Consider the following 17,849-nt stretch of genomic DNA (forward strand, 5'->3'; position numbering starts at 1 on the left):
CCAGCATCACTTACCTCCACCGCTTTCAGAGAACGCGACCTCCATCTCTCCCACCCGCCCTCGCCTTGTTCTCTTCGGGTGCTAGCTTTTCTTGTTCCCGAAAATATTTTGAAAAATATTTGGATCACAACAACCTTACTCAACTCCCCTGTGTAGCAATCAGCCATCCGATGCAGACTGATAACTCGTGCCCCTAAGGTCGTGTCCCTAAGGCTACTCTGGATCACAGTAGGTAGCTGACCGAATGACCCCGATGCGGATGCCAGGGTGCAACCCACCTCCGGGCGGGTAGGCGGCCAGTCCCAGCGGAGTGGACCACTGGCAGATGTGCAAGGAAATGAGCTTAGGTACCCAGCCGGGAAAAAACGAGCTCCAGAGGCTGAGTTTCAAACCAGATACTTCTTTATTTCCATTTTAAAATATCCTGCGCACTCTAGCCTGAGTCGTCCCGTTCCCAGCAGAGGGGGGCCTATAAGCCAAAGCTCAGCCCCCTCTGGCCCCGGAGCGCCTCTCCGTCACTAAGCTGCCTTCCATTTCACCTTCAGCATCCTCCCCGCTCCACCCACTAACTTGCCACCATTTACATCAGCGCAGCCCACAGAGCGCTCGTTTCCCGGACTTTCGTTTTCTGCTCGAAGCAAACAAAGAGCCGGTTACGTCCGCTTGGGCCCCCGCGGCGCCTGATCGAGGAGCCTCGGAGACTCCAACCTTGTCGCGAGAAGCAGGGCTGCCCCCGCTTCAGGGCGGCCAGGCCTGTGCCCACCTCCGGCCGGACGGGGAAGTGAGCGGGGCCGGCGACGCCCCCTTCTGCTCCCGGAGCGCCCCGCACCCTGCGGCCGCCGCCCGACTTTCCAGATGCCAGGAAACTCCGCCCGGGGCCGGCGCCCTTGACCTCCCGGAGCTGCACCGCGCCCGCCGCCCCGAGCATCCCGCCCCGCTGTCCCCGCAGCCTCAGTCCAGGTGCAGAGCGGCCCGCAGGCGCGATGCTGCCGCTGTGGCTGCTGAACTTCGGGCAGAGGTTGCTGCTCTGGGGCGGGTTGTGCGCGGTCTCCCTGGCGGGCGCCATCCTCACCCTGCACCTCCTGCGGATGGTGGCGAGCTACGCGTGGACATGGCAGCAGATGCGTGCGGTCCCAACCTTGGAGGGCGCCTACCCCTTCCTGGGACACGCGCTGATGTTAAAGCCGGACGCGAGAGGTAAGGGACCGCGCCCAGGCCGGCCAAGTCCCCGTCCCAGGGATGGGGGCTCCTGACCTGCGCCGCGCCGCCGGCCTTCTTACAGCCTGGACACCAGGGCTTGAGGTGCTGACGCTGGGAGAGAGGATTTGTCACCCGCTGGAGGATAGAGTCCCAGTTCTATCCAGTTTCCCTATGACACCTGGCAAAATTGCTAGCGCCCTCCGTTCCCAGCGAACTGTTTCTTTGTGTACAGCGTAGGCTGCAGTATCTCTGAGCTTTTGTCCTGAATTTTTGCTTCTTCTCTTGCCACCTCCTACCTGCTCCTACCTCAGAGCACTGAAATCTTTGCTTCTGTCTTGGCTGTTAAAGCCTTAAAGACAGAAACTTCCCTGAACAAGGCAAATCCTTAGAACTTAGAAATCTCCCTCTCTCTCTCTCCCCCCCCCTCTCTCTTTCCCCTCATAGAATGAGTTAGGAAGATTCCCCCTGCTTCTATCCTCTGAAAGAGATTGTAGAGAATTCCCTCTCTCTCTCTCTCTCTCTCCCTCTCTCTCCCCCTCTCACATTTATTTATATGAAAACCACATTTGTAAAATCATTTTGGATAATACTAAAAGCAGAGCTAACCTCCCCTTCTATCCTAAGGCTTTATAGTATTAAAAAATAATTATGTAGAAATATGAACCCTCCCCTCCCCACAAAAGAAACAATATACTTGAGGAGTCTCATCATATTCTTTTTGGGAATTTTTCTAAGAATTGAAATCTCTATTGAATAAGACCTGTTTCAAAACAAACTGTGAGTTGATTGGAATATTTAACATAATTCTCTTTGGAATTACTTTCTGAGTGAAGAGAATGACAGTGTACTGTCTTTTATAAAGGGACTTTTTAATCCGTCATACAAGTACTGGATTTTGGCAACAGGTAAACTTTTGCTCAATTTCCAGCTCTGCAACCAAGTTGATGGATTTGGGGAAGTTGTTTGAAACTCTCTAAGTTAGAGGGGTTTTGTTTGTTTGTTTACCATTTACTTGTAAATGTAACTGTATTACAGAGTAATTTTAAGGATGAAATTTAATGCATGTGGTATCTAGATTACTGTCTAGAACTTGGTTAGACTAAGTTAGTTAAAGTTGTCAATCAACCATTTATTGAAGCCCTGCTTTGTGCCCAGCATTGAGCTCAGCAAAATTGGGGATATCGGAATATTCTGAGAAATATTCCCTGTTCTCAGCACCTTTGTCTCTTATACAGGAGGCTGTGCCTTTCATTTTGTGGCTACTGTCCAAATTCTGCCCTCAGTAATTCCACCTGGAGTATTGCAGTTGCTTTCCCATGAGCCCTTTGAACTCTAATCTCTTGCTTTTGCATCTATGTCAGCACCCGTCTTCCTCAGCTGCTACCTGCTATTGGACCTGATATCTTCAAACCACAGATTCAGACTTCCCTGTCTCTTCTGTCAGACCAGACCAAGGCAGGCAGTATATTAGCACGAAGCCAGATATTTTGATACTGTTGACCGGACCCAGCTCTTTTCATGGCAATGTTACCAACTGTCTTGACCAGAAGACATTTTGAAGAAGTGCGGTAATATGGTTAAGGTGGTGCATTCTGGGGTCTGACTGCCTTGGGTACGAGGCCAGATTCCACCATTTACCAGCTCGGTGATGTATTGGGCAAGTTGCTTAACTGTGCACAACTTCCTCAATTGTTTAATGACAGTAATAACAGCGTCCCATCCCATATAACTGTGGTGAGGCACAAAAGACATAATACACCTGAAACCCTGAGCACTAGATCTGACATATAATAACCTGCCATAGCAAGTAAATATGACATAATGAATGTTAATTATTTTAATATTATTATTATTAGGTTTGGCATGCAAACACTTAAAAAAATCAAGACTACTGATTTAATGTTATATGCAGTGGACATCCCCAGCCTTAGCCCTTCTCCAACTTTGAACAACTTGCCCTGAAGCTCAGGGGTGGGTGAAGCTTAAGGATGGAAGAGGACCAGGGATGGACTGAGCACGAGCACATTTTCTGACATGGAAAAAGACCTGAAGAGCTTAATGGTTCTGTTTTTTATGCCATACCAGTTTTTCCCCTTGCCCAAATTCCCACGTTAAAAAAAAAAAAAAACCCTGTCAAAATATCAAGCATCATATTAGTAGCCTCACAGTGAGTTTGGGATGAATCCCATTGTTGTCAATCAGGCATTCCCATTGCCCAGGAGAAGCTCTGGATACCCATATGCCTCCCAACTAGCCTTCCCCTCCACAAAATTGGAAAGGAAGAAGTAAAACTGTTACTCTTTGCAGATAACATGATATTATAGAAAACCCTAAAGACTCCAGCAAAAAAAAATTATTAGAGCTAATAAACTACTTCAGTAAAGTTGCAGGATACAAAATCAACATATAAAAATCAGTTGTGTTTCTATACACTAATAATGAACTATCAGAAAGAGAAATTAAGAAAACAATCCCATTTACAATTGCATCAAAAAGAATAAAACACCTAGGAATAAATTTAACCAAGGAAGTAAAACAGGTGTACACTGAAAACTATGAGACACTGCTGAAATAAATTGAATAAGACACAAATAAATGGAAAGATATTCCATGTTCATGGACTGGAAGAATTAATATTGTTAAAATTTCCATACTATCCTGAGCAATTCTCAGATTCAATGCAATCCCTATCAAGCTCTCAATGACATTTGCCACAGAAATAGAATAGTACCAAATTTTGTATGGAATACAAATGACCTCAAATAGCTAAAGCAATTTTGAGAAAGAAGGACAAAACTGAAGGCATCACACTTCCTGATTTCAAGATATATTACAAAGCCATAGTAATCAAAACAGTATGGTATTGGCATAAATGCAGACACATAGATCAATGGAACAGAATAGAAACCCAGAAATAAACAGATGGTGGTCAATTAATTTACCACAAAGGATCCAAGAACACATAATGGGGAAAGGACAGACTCTCAATAAATGGTGTTGGGAAAACTGGACAGACACTTGCAAAAGAATAAAACTGGACCACTATCTTACACCGTGCATGATAATAACTCAAAATTGACTAAAGACTTAAGTATAAGACCTGAAGCCGTATACCTCATAGAAGAAAACATAAGTGGTAAGCTCCTTGATTTTTTGGATTTGACACCAAAAACAAAGGCAACAAAAGCAAAAATAAACAATTGAGACTACATCAAATTAAAAAGCTTCTGCACAGCAAATAAAACCATTAAGAAAATGAAAAGGAAACCTACAAAATGGGATATATGATTTGCAAATCATATATCTAATAAGGGGTTAATATCCAAAATATATAAAAAACTCATACAAGTCAATAGCAAAAACCCCTGAACAATCTCATTTAAAAATGGGCAGAGGGTCTGAATAGACATTTTCCCAAAGAAGGCATACAGATGACCAACAGATACATGAAAATGTGCTCAACATCACTACTCGTCAGGGAAATGCAAATAAAAACCACAATAGGACTTCACCTCACACTTTTTAGAATGGCTATAATCAAAAAGACAAGAAGTAACAAATTTTGGCAAGAGAGAAGGGAACTCTTGAGCACTGTTGGTGAAAATGTAAATTGCTGCAGCCACTGTGGAAAACAGTATGGGGATTCCTCAAAACATTAAAACATTAAAAACTGAACTACCGTATGATCCCTCAGTTTCACTTCCAGGTATATATACCAAGAAAATGAAAACATTAACTTGAAAAGATATATGCATGCCATGTACACTGCAGTATTATTTACAGTAGCGAAGACATGGAAGCAACCTAAGTGTCCATCACTGGACGAATGGATAAAGAAAATGTGGTACACACACACACACACACACACACACACACACAGAGGAATATTATTCGGTCATAAAAAGGAAGGAAATATTGCCATTTGTGAAAACATGGATGAACCTTGAGGGCATAATGCTCAATGAAATAAGTCAGACAAAGCAAGGCAAGTATTTTGTGATCTCACTTCTGTGTGGAATCTAAAACAACAACAACAAATATCTCTCTGGGAGATATTAAATGACTTGTCCAAAGTAAAACAAAAACAAAAACCCCAAGGAACCAAAAGACACAATAAGGAACTTATTACAAAATTTTTGTCTTTTAAAAACTTTTTATTGGAGTATAGTTGATTTACAATGTTGTGTTAATTTCACGTGTACAGCAAGGTGAATCAGTTATACATATACATATACCCACTCTTTTTTAGATTCTTTTCCCATATAGGCCATTGCAGAGTACTAAGTAGAATTCCCTGTGCTGTATCCTTATTAGACAAAATTCTTGTCTTGATTAAATTTAAGATTAAATATTTTCTCCCAGATTTTTTTCAGCAGATGATTCAGTACACCGAAGAATACCGACACCTGCCACTGGTGAAACTCTGGCTTGGGCCCGTACCTGTGGTGTTCCTTTATAACGCAGAAAATGTGGAGGTGAGTATGTGGCAGATGTGATCAATATTCCACTGCCTGTCTGATGGTGTGGGAATCTCATTAGATATGGTCATCCTCCAGATTCACCTGCCTCTCCCCTCTACCCTCAAGAAATGACTCTGCTTGGTTCCTAGTTTGTGGGAGGAACCAGGAATCATCTTGGACATTTTCCTTCCTTTCAACTCCATTTAGTCCTCAAGACTGAATGACAATTATACGTTCAAAACTCTACATTTCTTTGAGGCACAGGAATGAAAATGAATCACAGAGAAATAACAATTATGAAATCTTGCTTTAAAAATTAGTTGTGTTCTAGCCAGGTGTTCTTATAACTGAAATTGTTTTGATGTCCATATCCCTCAATTTTTTTTTCTCTTTTAAAGGTAATTTTAACTAGTTCAAAGCACATTGACAAATCCTATATGTACAAGTTCCTAGAACCGTGGCTTGGCCTAGGACTTCTTACAAGGTACCTCAGTGGAAATTTGTAAAGCTGTCTTGTAGAAACAGTTATTTCTATGGGTAACTTGTTATTTCAGGAACTGACACAAGGTATTCTTCCAATAGCAAGATTGAGGTATTGGGAATTATGGGAGAAGCTGGAAGGAAAGGTGCAGCTAACAATGGGCCTTTGATAGATAGGGTGTATGGTAATCTTCAGACACTATATTCAATAATGATAATCACTAGTGTTCCAAGAAAAATGAGGAGGTACTGATGTATGAATGGAGTAAAGCCAAGGATGGTTTGGAGAAGGGAAATCTTGAAAATATAATGAAAAAGGCAGTCACCCTCAGAGAAGTGTATTGAACACAGTAGCCTCACTTCTTGAGCTGGCACCCAGAAACAGGACTCCATCCTCTGAGAGAGGGCCTAGCAAGAGAAAGGCAGGACCCTGGTGGGGACTTTGGAGAATTCAAAGATAGTAGAGATGAAAGAAAATCATGGATCAGTGGATCATCTGAGGACTAAGATGTTGATAGAGGGGAGAAAAATTCTAATTTTTAGAAACTCAGAGCTTAGAAATTTAGAAAAATTCTTCAGTGTTTCCATTTTTAATGAATACTCTTCTAAACATTAGTAATATAGAACAGTATCCAAAATATTCACATTCTGTAACTATACATGAGTCTTTGTCATTCTGACCAAAGCATTTGAGAATCCGTAGATTAAGCTGTTTCAAGAGAACTTGATGATGACCTTATTTATATTTTATTTGTTTCAGGTGTTGCTTCTTTTTTCTTTGTAACCGTGTATTTTATTTCTAGTACTGGAAACAGGTGGCGCTCTAGGAGAAAAATGTTAACACCCACTTTCCATTTTACAATTCTGGAAGATTTCTTAGATGTCATGAATGAACAAGCAAATATATTGGTTAATAAGCTTGAAAAATATGTTAACCAAGAAGCATTTAACTGCTTTTCTTACATCACTCTTTGTGCCTTAGACATAATCTGTGGTAAGTCTCACTGATCTATTTTTAAAGTTAGGATGTAATGATAAAATGGCACAAATAGAAAATAACAGTCCATAGGGCGGGGCGGGGCGGGGGAGAAAGGACATTGGGTTCTTCTGGAAGGTCCTATTGCTAAATTAGCCACCTGAGAAGCAGCAGCCATTCTTAGGACTTCGGACAAATGGTCACTGAGCCAACATGACCAGAAGGTCCGAGGGAGGGAAGGGCAGGAACTGGGAGTAAGAAAAGCGGTAAGAAAGAACAATTCTACAATATATATGAACAGAACAGGACATGATGTCTTTTTTCAAGTGTCTGCCACTGGAAAATGTAGCCAAGATATGTGCATGAATTGAATGGTTTTTCTTCTCACTATATTTTACAGAAACAGCTATGGGGAAGAACATTGGTGCTCAAAGCAACGATGATTCCGAGTATGTTCAAGCAGTTTATAGGTAAATGAAGTCCTAATTATTTCTAAAATTGTTATTGGGAACCCCCTGGCAGTCCAGTGGTTAGGACTCCGCGCTTTCACTCTTGAGGGCCCAGGTTCTATCCCTGGCCAGGGAACTAAGGTCCCGCAAGCTGCATGGTGTGGCCCAAAAAAATAAAATAAAATTGTTATTGATCAGGGCTTTAAAAAATTCTTGCTAATAATTTGTCTGTACTGTAGCTTTTTCATCATTTCAAAGTGAAACATTATACTAAAAATTAACCTAACCATTTAAGCATATCTTTCAACGGTACAGGAATGGTTATGGCACATCCAGATTATGCAATAATTTTAAATGACTATTTTATAATATATCGAGAGATTACATTATGATGCTAAGTGATAAAAGAAAGACATAAATTTTTTTGTAGTTTGATAACCACTAGGTATAAAAACATTATTCATAGAAAAAGCTAGGAGATACAATACCAAAATGTTAGCTGCGGTTATTATTATTTTGTGTGTGTGCTCTCTTTCTTATTGTGTTTTGGTTTTGCTGTGATTCATTCTCCTTTCCTATATTTTCTGCACTGAGTATGTATTATTTTTTAATTGAAATAATCAACTTTACTTTTAAAATTGCTTGTGATTATTCAGCTATGAAGAGGCAGGGCCAGGATTTGATTCAGTGTATCCTATCTTTAAGTCCACGGCTCATTTCACTTCATCTTAACAACCACTTGTTGAGCATCTATAATCTGCCATTCACTGCACAAGGTACTGACTAGTTTTATATGGGCACATGAAACAGAACAGCAGGGGAGACAGGCAATGAAGCAAATGAATATAAACTTATAATAATTACTTAGAAAGAAAATGCCAAGTTGATATGAGAGAGGAAAACAGGGATGTGGTTTACAGATTGCGTGGTCAGGAAAGGTCTTCTCTGAGGAATTGACATCTAAGCTGGTCATGAAGGAGATCATGTGGAGGTCTTTCTGCTTCTCACTGGGAATGAGGGTGGTGCTCGCGACTGCTATGTGACAGATGGGCATTTAATGAGCACTTTTCTGTGGAAGTGCTGGCACTACGGAGGAGTGAGAAAGCAAGTGAGTGGACATTATAAAGAGGCAGATTTCATATCAGCTTGTGCTACAAGAGCCACAGGCAGCCTGGGGTGGTCAAGAACTCTCCCTGGAGAAAAAGAAGCAGAGATCAGATGACCATTTAGTAAGGATGTTTTATAACAGATTCTTCCTTCTTCTAAAGAACCCATTAAATGTTTAAGCTTCACTGGATGCGTAATACCCCATGCCTTCATTGTTGATTGTAAAGCCTGGATCTTAGTAGCCTCTAAGACGAATCATTATCATCCCTACATATTACCCTCATTGAGAGCGGGCATCAAATAGGTGCTCAAGAAATACACATTTTCACTGTATCAGCTGATGTGTTTTTATCCTATTTATAGGATGAGTGATTCAATACATCAAAGAATGAAGATGCCCTGGCTCTGGCTTGACCTTTTGTTCTTTATATTTAAAGATGGATGGGAACACAAAAGGAGCCTAAAAATCCTACATAATTTTACCAAAAATGTAAGCCCTTGATTTTTTTAAATTGTGATAAAATATACACCACATAAAATTTACCATTAACTGCACTCCCAGTGTTCTGAAACCATCACCACTCTCCATTTCTAGATCTTTTACACGTCCAAGATTTTTATGCTGTGTTAACATACCCTAGAGCCTGTGTCTCATAAAATAAAAGTTGAATAATAATGGAAAGAAGGAGACAGTGTGATTACATTTTAATTATGTACTCACCAAATATTAATTAAACACTTGTTAGGTGCCAAACACTGTACCAAGTGTTAAAAACATAGTAATAAGTAAGATATGTATGTCCCCTAAAACAGGTTAGTCTAGTGGAGGAGGTTGTCTATTAAAAAAATTACGAAATGTGATACGAACTATAAATATTTATTAACAACCAGGGTGCTATGTTGAATGAATAAAGAGGAGGGGATCCATGTTATGAGAGTCTTACGGAAAATGTTTGGATTAGGCAGTAGCTTTCAAAGGCCAAGGGCATTTATAGCAGTATCTCAACTTGGAAAAGATTAAAATTAAGTAGATGTCACTATTTTACTTCCAATTAAAAAATAACAAGGAGATAGTGATATTGTTTCAGATATAAGACGTCAGTCTTGTGTTAAACATGTGCTTTTGACAAAGCAATATTTAATTGAAAATATACATCAAATTATGATTTAAATGTACTGATAAAAGTACCAATTTAAATATATTCTCTCTTTGCTGTCAATTTCGGTTTAAACTATATTGGCATTTCTTCCTTACAGTGAGGTACAGCCTGTCACCAACAGATCATGTGGTTCCCAGTCAGGAAATGTTGGATGAATGAGGTGTTGGATTGAGGTGGCCACAGTGGAGGACAGAGTTATCTCCATTACCGGGCAGTAGGCGAATGACCAAATTTTTCCTCAAATTACATGCATTACTATCAATATCAATAATTAATGAATTCCAAATTGGTTGGACAATACTATTTATTTAATAAATAATGAAAGTTTCATACTGAGTGCCAGGCCCTAGGGTGCTCCCCCAAGAATGAAAGGAGATACGGTGTTTTGTCCTCAAAGCACTTAGGATCTATTCATTCAAATCACTTAGTAGCAGGTTTGGTCAATTGCCTGGTAGGAGAAGAAAGTTGAAATGTATAGCCAAATTAAGTTTATGGGCTTTAATTCTTTTATTCATTCAGAAAAGATCTAAGGAACGTCCTTAAAATGCCAGGCAGTGTTCTAAGGGTTGGAATTATATCAATGAACAAAGACAAATTTGCTGCCACATGGATGGTACATTCATGCATTATATTATATAGCAAGTATACTATAATGTCAGGTGGTAAATGAAATGGAAAAAAAAATAAAGTAAAAAATAAAGTAAGGCTAGGAAGATAGTGAGTGCTAGGGACCAGGTTAGCAGTCATCCGGGAAGGTCTTTCTGATGGTGTAAGAAGGGGCCAAGACCTTAAAAGGAGGGAGGAAGTCAGCCACACTGGCATCTGAAGAAAGAGAAATCTAGGCAGCAGGAACAGTAAGCACATAGGGTGAACTGACTGATCAACCTGCTGCTTCCTTTCCCCGATGCAACCTGTAATGAGAGCAATCCATAATTAGTCTATTACGTAATGATTGCATTCTCTCCACCACCTAAACTTTTTCTCATTAGCTCATCGAAATCTCTAGGGCACCACTTAGGGGACTACTAACTCTATTCCCGTGTTAGAAAGATGGCAGAAATAGCACTTGAATATTCTGAATTTGTCTGACATTAAATTTGTTTTTAAAAGTCTTATCAAATAATGCCCTAAAATGTTAACAGGAAGCTTTACTATATTTTCCACAAGAGCCTAAGTTATTGTTGAGTTAGAACAGGAAAGGTTTCATGGAAAAAAATCCATGAAAGAAGCTAGTATATTTTCATAAGAAAATATATTATGAGGCTACATCAAATTCCAAACAAGAGCATATGATTGTTTAAATCATACAGGTCATCACTGAACGGGCCAATGAAATGAAGAGACATGAAGAAGGTAGACGTAATGACAAGGACTCTCTTCCACACAATAAGAAACGCAGGGGTTTTCTTGACTTGCTTTTAAATGTGACTGATGACCACGGGAACAAGCTGAGTTATGAAGAGATTCGAGAAGAAGTTGATACCTTTATGTTTGAGGTATTTTATCTCATCACATTATTTTCGGGTATCATTAAACAAATTGCAGTTATTTTCTAGAATCTTTAGCATAACTTTAAAAAGTTTATTCAAGTTTTAAAGTGGCTTCATATAACTGAGGATGAGTCGCTACATTATAATCAGAAATTACAAAATGTAAGAACCTGATTAAGTACCAGATCAGCTTTCTTCTTCAGAAAAAGCCTTTGACTCGTGGTGAGTATAGCACCAGACACATTGTTTTCTCAGGAAAACCTAAAACCCATTGGATTTTTCCAAGTAGAAAAGAAGTCAGAAATTGCTCATTCCCTATATTGCTTCATGCTTTTTAAAAATTTCTGAAACCTACAAGTCTGTCGTTTCACTACCTCCTTTTTGAAGTTCTAGCAAATGAGTGCTTAGCTCTTGCTTTGAGCTGCCCAAACTAGAGAGGATAGCAAGAGCCCTCCAACAGAGAACTGAACTAGTTTGTGATTCTAAAGGGATTTCTGGCCTTCAAATAATGAAAAGAAAGATGCAGTTTTTACCAAAGGTAATTCTAGCATTATTAAATATTACAAAGAGTGAATCTCTCAGTGTGTGGATTGCCAAATAAAGATGAAGAAATGGTTTTGAAAAGCTCCCTGTGGTAATATACTGGAAGTGGAGGAAAGTGAAGGGCATGGGTAGTTTTGGATGGCTCAGTACATGCCAGCCATGGATGGTGTGAGCAGCCCTGCTTGCAGGCACCTGGATACAGTGTACCTCTGGGTACAGTGTACCTCTGGGTATACTGCCAGATCGCACATTCTCCCGGGGGCACAGTATAGGAAAGCAAGCTGTGTCAAGGGTCCCTAGACCCGAGTTCTCATTCTGGCTCCATGCTGACTAGCCTTAGGAGATGGTGCCAATCATCTCAGATCTCTGTCACAGCTTCCTTGTGTATAAAATAGAGAGATGGATTAGATCAGTGGTTTTAAACTTCTTTTCTAAGCAGAGCGCTTCATTGGAAAGAAATTTTATGCAGAAAATGGACATCTAAATTAGCTAAAAAGTGGAGCAGTGTTAAGCTGGGGTCTCTGGGGCCAAATCCCACCTCTAACCTGTACTAGAGGTGGGACCTCGGGTAACTCATGGAGCCTTTCTGGGCTTTGGTGTCCTCACTGTTATAGCACGGGCCTCGCAGGATAATTATAAGGATTAGATGAATGATTTTTTAAAGCGCACGAAGAATCTTGCCTGGCACATGGGAAAGGTGTGGTGGATATTGGCTATTATCATTTGAAGTTAAAGTGGAGAGACCGTCTCACATCTCCGCCCTGCATACACACGCACACACACACGCCCACGTACATACACTCTCACGCACACGTGCACACACACATCCTCCTCCTACCAAAAACCTCTCACTTTCATGAAAACAACCAGGATAATGATCTGTTTCTTCCAGCTCTAACATTGTTTGAAATTCTAAGTTTTTTCTTCTTTGCATCAAATAGGAGACACACCTCGTATGATTATAATATTGTGACCTCCTCCATAAAGAGGTTGCAGGTTATTACGACCACATCTTTCCTGCCCCAGGTGCTGGCCACTGGATACTAAGGCTTCTGCCCCTGCCCTGTCCCACCAGCCTGCTTCTATAAACTGTGTGCTTTGTGCTTTGCTTAATCCTGCTTTCTTCAGGTAGCAGACACATGGAAGTAGGAAGTTCAGCAGACATCTCTTACACATTTGGATCAGGCTTCCGCTTATAAATTCAAGAGAAGTTATTAAGAATTATTTAGCAAGAGCACTTCCTCCTGTGACTTTGGTAAACAACTGAGTGAAATGGGCCAGATCTGGTCCAGAGCTCAGGGTAGTTTCTGTGAAGGAACAGCAAGCCTGAGAAGAGGCAATGACACCAATATCAGAGACTTGGAAAATATATATTTTATAAAATTGCAGGATAAACCTCAAAAAATTCAACTTAGAAGCTCTTTTATGAAGCAAGTGCTTTGGAGATTTCTGCCCAGAGAAAGAAAAATTATAACCATCACTTGTTTTGCATGGGGAAAATGGAAAAGTAGGAACTTACATAGAGGAAACAATTTGTTTTCGGTTTAGTTCCCCTAAAAGTCTTATTCATAGAGTTATAATATTATTATTGATTTTCCAAACTTTTTTTTTTCTGCAGAACTCATGTAAAAAAAAAATTCTTAGTCTGTTCTTAATCTCTAAAATGTAAATATCTGTATCAAGTATTTCACAGAGTTTTTCTGAAGGATAATTGAATTAGTTTCTGCAAAGTACTTAGTATTTTGCCTAAAGCTCAGCAAGTATTACGGGGGGCTATTTATCAACTTCCTGACATGCAGGATGTTACTCCGAACCACACATAGACACCCTGGCATCCAGGGCTGACAGGTAAAGCCTACCTTACAAATGCTAGAAGGTGGAGGAGTAAAGATCTGGTAAACTGGCTCATAAAAGTTAGACTTTTTCCCCTTAAAAACAGTCAAGAGCACCTAGTTCCCTTGGAAGGCCCCCTTATTAGGACAGCCTAGCCACTTCTCACCACATATGCATAATTCTTCTCAATTATGAGAAGAATAACCATTATGATACTTTTCAGACTTAATCATCTACAGCAGATCATTTATACATTGACTCAGAGGTTCTGTTCCTATTTCCCTTTGGATGGTGTACTTATAGCCTTCCTTTCATTCCTCAGAGCATCACAATTACCTTTTTATATCATGTATTACTGGAAAAGATTCCTCTTGGTAATCTCCCGTCCCTCACAGTGATTCAGGGAGTTGATTTATGGCTTTTGGAGCTCGAAGGACCTTAGAGTGTTGAAATATCTATCTAAGCATGAACCTTCCCTTTGAAGGGACTGTTTTATTTGTTTGTTTCTCACCAAGGTGAAATACTGTACCGAATTAATTTATTCTGTTTGGAGTCGCAGTGCAGCTGTCAAGTCCAGAGACAATTCCAAATAGAGTTCTCTCTTCTAATCTTTGCAATACTACTCTGCTATTTTATTTATTTATTTATTTATTTTCTGTGGTACGCAGGCCTCTCACTGTTGCGGCCTCTCCCGTTGCGGAGCACAGGCTCCGGATGCGCAGGCTCAGCGGCATGCATGGGCCCAGCCGCTCCGCGGCATGTGGGATCTTCCCGGACCGGGGCACGAACCCGTGTCCCCTGCATCGGCAGGTGGGCTCTCGACCACTGCGCCACCAGGGAAGCCCCGCTAAGTTATTTTTTCCTTACGTTTGTAGGGTCACGATACGACCGCAGCTGCAATAAACTTGTCCTTATATCTATTGGGTTCGTATCCAGAAGTCCAGCAAAAAGTGGACAACGAACTGGAGGAAGTGTTTGGTATGTTTCGTCCCTTCACTGGTTACACTGTGGGTACCATGTCCATGGAAGCAAGTGCCGTTCCTGCTCATGAAGGATAAACAGCAGGACCTGTTCTAAAGATACAGCAATAAGCAGGAAGGCTCCCCTATGGGATCCCTTCCAGTCCCTGTCTTCTTAGCAAAGCCTTATTCATCACTTACAGAATACAGGCATTTGCGAATTGCATGGCATGTGACCGCACTGGGCTAGATGCTGGGGATGCACAGATAAATGTTACTGTCCTCAAGCATCTCACTGCTTAATAGATGAAGCAGACATATCTACATAAAGCATTGAGTCATGGGGTCAAGGAAAACTGTTTCATACAGCATTGCATCTGGCCACGAATGAGAGAAAAGATGCATTAAGCCGGCAGGACAAACTTTTCTATGACACAACCAGCAGCCCGCAGGTAAGCTGTTCTGGGCTGATGCGAGCAGTGATGTCACTGGAGTCCCAGCACCACAAAGGGAAACTCTGTCCCGTTAATCAGCCACTCTCCTCTCTTCCCCCAGCCCCTGGCAACTGCTAAGTTACTGTCTGTCTCTATGGATTTACTACGTGCTCTGAATACTTCCTATAAATGGAATCCCACAACATGTGACCGCTGGTGTCTGGTTTCTTTTACTGAACATATCTCATTCTATTTTGATTATGGGTAACGCTAGAAACTCTACTTTAGCTGTGGGTATTTAACATGTTTTGATGCATGTATTCTTCGTCAGTGTCCCATCCCCCAAGCTCAAATAATCCTTTCCTTGTTATCTCATGTATTTACTTAAAACCAGGGAGATCTGATCGTCCTCCTACCTTAGATGACCTGAAGAAACTTAAATATCTGGAATGTGTTGTTAAAGAGAGCCTTCGCCTTTTTCCTTCTGTTCCTTTCTTTGCCCGTAATCTTAATGAAGACTGTGAAGTTGGTAAGAATTCTATACTTTGAATAGGAGGGAGAGTGGATTGTTTTAATGTCTGTCTTGCTCCATCCTCACGGCCTATTGACTACTTTTTGACAGCGGGTTACAAAATCGTGAAAGGCTCTCAAGTAATCATCATGCCCTATGCACTGCACAGAGATCCAAGGTACTTCCCCAATCCTGAGGAGTTCAAGCCAGAACGGTTCTTGCCCGAGAATTCGAAAGGACGTCCTTCATACGCATATGTGCCCTTCTCTGCTGGACCCCGAAACTGTATAGGTTTGTATCCGTCAGAACTTGTTTGACCTTTCAGGCCTGCAGAGTAGGGGGTTTCACACAAAAATTTCTTGAGATGTAGCAGCCCATAGGGCAACTGTCTTTTTAAAAAACTGGCTTCCTCTTCCCTCCACTTTACTACACATTATTGTTTTAAAATATGACTGTCATAAAGTGTATTAGTTTGCTAGGGCAGCCATAACATGGTACCACACACTGAGTGGCTTAAACCACAGGAATTAATTTTCTCCCAATTGTGAAGCTAGAAGTCCGAGATCGAGGCGTCAGCAGGACTGGTAATAAATACCTGCTTAGCTTGTAGGTGATCTTCTCCCTGTCTCCCCACATGGTCTTTCCTCTGTGTGTGTCTGTGTCCTAATCTCTTCTTTTTATAGGGACCACCAGTCAGACTGGATTAGGGTCCACCCATCTGATTATTTTATTTTATTTTTGACCATTTTAATTTAATTACTTCTTTAAAGTTCCCATCTCCAAATAGTCATGTTCTGAGATACTGAGGTTTAGGACTTCAACCTATGAATCTGGGGGGACACGATTTAGCCCATAACATAAAGCATAAATAGTTTCATGGTAGAGTTTGAAAATGTTGTAGCTTTTAGATTAAAATAGAACATAGTTCATATGGTACAAAACATTTATAACAATTAGTTATATTTAGCTTAATTTCTGTGTGTGTTGATTTTAAGAACTGCATTTTTGCAAAACCAAAACACAAAATGCTTACCACAAGGCCAGATGAAGTGCTTAAGCAAAGTGAATGCACGTCACCATGCATTATAAACACTTTCAGCTTCAGAATCTCTAGCATTTTATCATTTATGTAAATGCAGACATTTGTAAATTAAGGCCAGATTTAAATGGATGAATCTGACGCTTATTTAGTACCTCTCGAGTAAATTAAATTTAAGTTAAAGGCCCAAATAAGAAATCAGTCGAGAGTAGTGATTCTCATGCTTAAACGAGCCCAGGATTCATCTCAGGTTTTGCTGAAATACAAATACCTGGCCCACTTCAGCTGTTCGGATGCACTGGGTGGGAACAGGAAGGGCACTCAAGAATCTGCATGGTTTACAAGCATCCCAAGTGATTCTGATTCTCCCAGGGACCACTGCGAAAATATAAAATTGCTTGCTTCCTCTAATTGGACTTGTGATTTCTCACATTTGAGATACATCTATCATTAAAGTGTTGCTATTTACATTAATTTGAAGGTCAAAAGTTTGCCATGATGGAAGAAAAGACCATTCTTTCCTGCATCCTGAGGCATTTTTGGGTAGAATCCAACCAAAAAAGAGAAGAACTTGGTCTGGCAGGAGAACTGATCCTTCGTCCAAGTAACGGCATCTGGATCAAGTTGACGAGGAGAAACACAGATGAGTCCTAACTATACTACTGGGCTGCTCTCTTACCACAAAAAGGGCTTTCTTTAAAGGAAGCTTTGCACTTACAATTCGTAGATCATGAACTCAATATTCTTAATCCCTAAACCTAATTTTTTTCTTGTCCCCACTTACCTTGGGGTCAAGTCTACCAAAGCGAGAGTTTTCATATCTCCATCACCATCATAGATCTGACCCCTGGTCTTGATCCCAAAAGTAAACTGATGACTGTACCCAAATAAACACGTAAAAGCTTCTCAGCAGATACAATTTCAATCAACGGACCCAAAGGATATAATTTAATTGAAGTTCCCAGGTAAGGTATTCTTGTAGACTCAGGAACATATACATGCATGTATATATATACATTTGTTTGAAAAGGGTGAGTAATTAAGTACTTAGACATAAGGAGCTTACGTTTCAAGAATTATATCAGTGGCATCAATTATGAGAAGAATAACCATTATGATACTTTTCAGACTTAATCATCTACAGCAGATCATTTATACATTGACTCAGAGGTTCTGTTCCTATTTCCCTTTGGATGGTGTACTTATAG

At 40.5% G+C, this 17,849-nt stretch overlaps 1 protein-coding gene across 1 annotated transcript; it reads left to right on the plus strand.

Annotated features, from left to right (window-relative positions):
• The first annotated feature begins 953 nt into the window (after window positions 1-953).
• CYP4V2 (cytochrome P450 family 4 subfamily V member 2) lies at window positions 954-17,548 on the plus strand. The gene is made up of 11 exons (XM_007466550.1): window positions 954-1,197; window positions 5,563-5,675; window positions 6,059-6,144; window positions 6,944-7,134; window positions 7,517-7,586; window positions 9,036-9,162; window positions 11,143-11,328; window positions 14,574-14,676; window positions 15,486-15,620; window positions 15,714-15,893; window positions 17,123-17,548. Exons 1-11 carry the CDS (start codon window positions 984-986, stop codon window positions 17,293-17,295), a joined length of 1,578 nt encoding a protein of 525 aa, XP_007466612.1. The 5' UTR covers window positions 954-983; the 3' UTR covers window positions 17,296-17,548.
• Window positions 17,549-17,849: the final 301 nt, after the last annotated feature.

The sequence above is a fragment of the Lipotes vexillifer genome, unplaced genomic scaffold (assembly GCF_000442215.2).
Source record: "Lipotes vexillifer unplaced genomic scaffold, Lipotes_vexillifer_v1.1 scaffold951, whole genome shotgun sequence".
In the NCBI taxonomy this organism is placed as follows: Eukaryota; Metazoa; Chordata; class Mammalia; order Artiodactyla; family Lipotidae; genus Lipotes; species Lipotes vexillifer.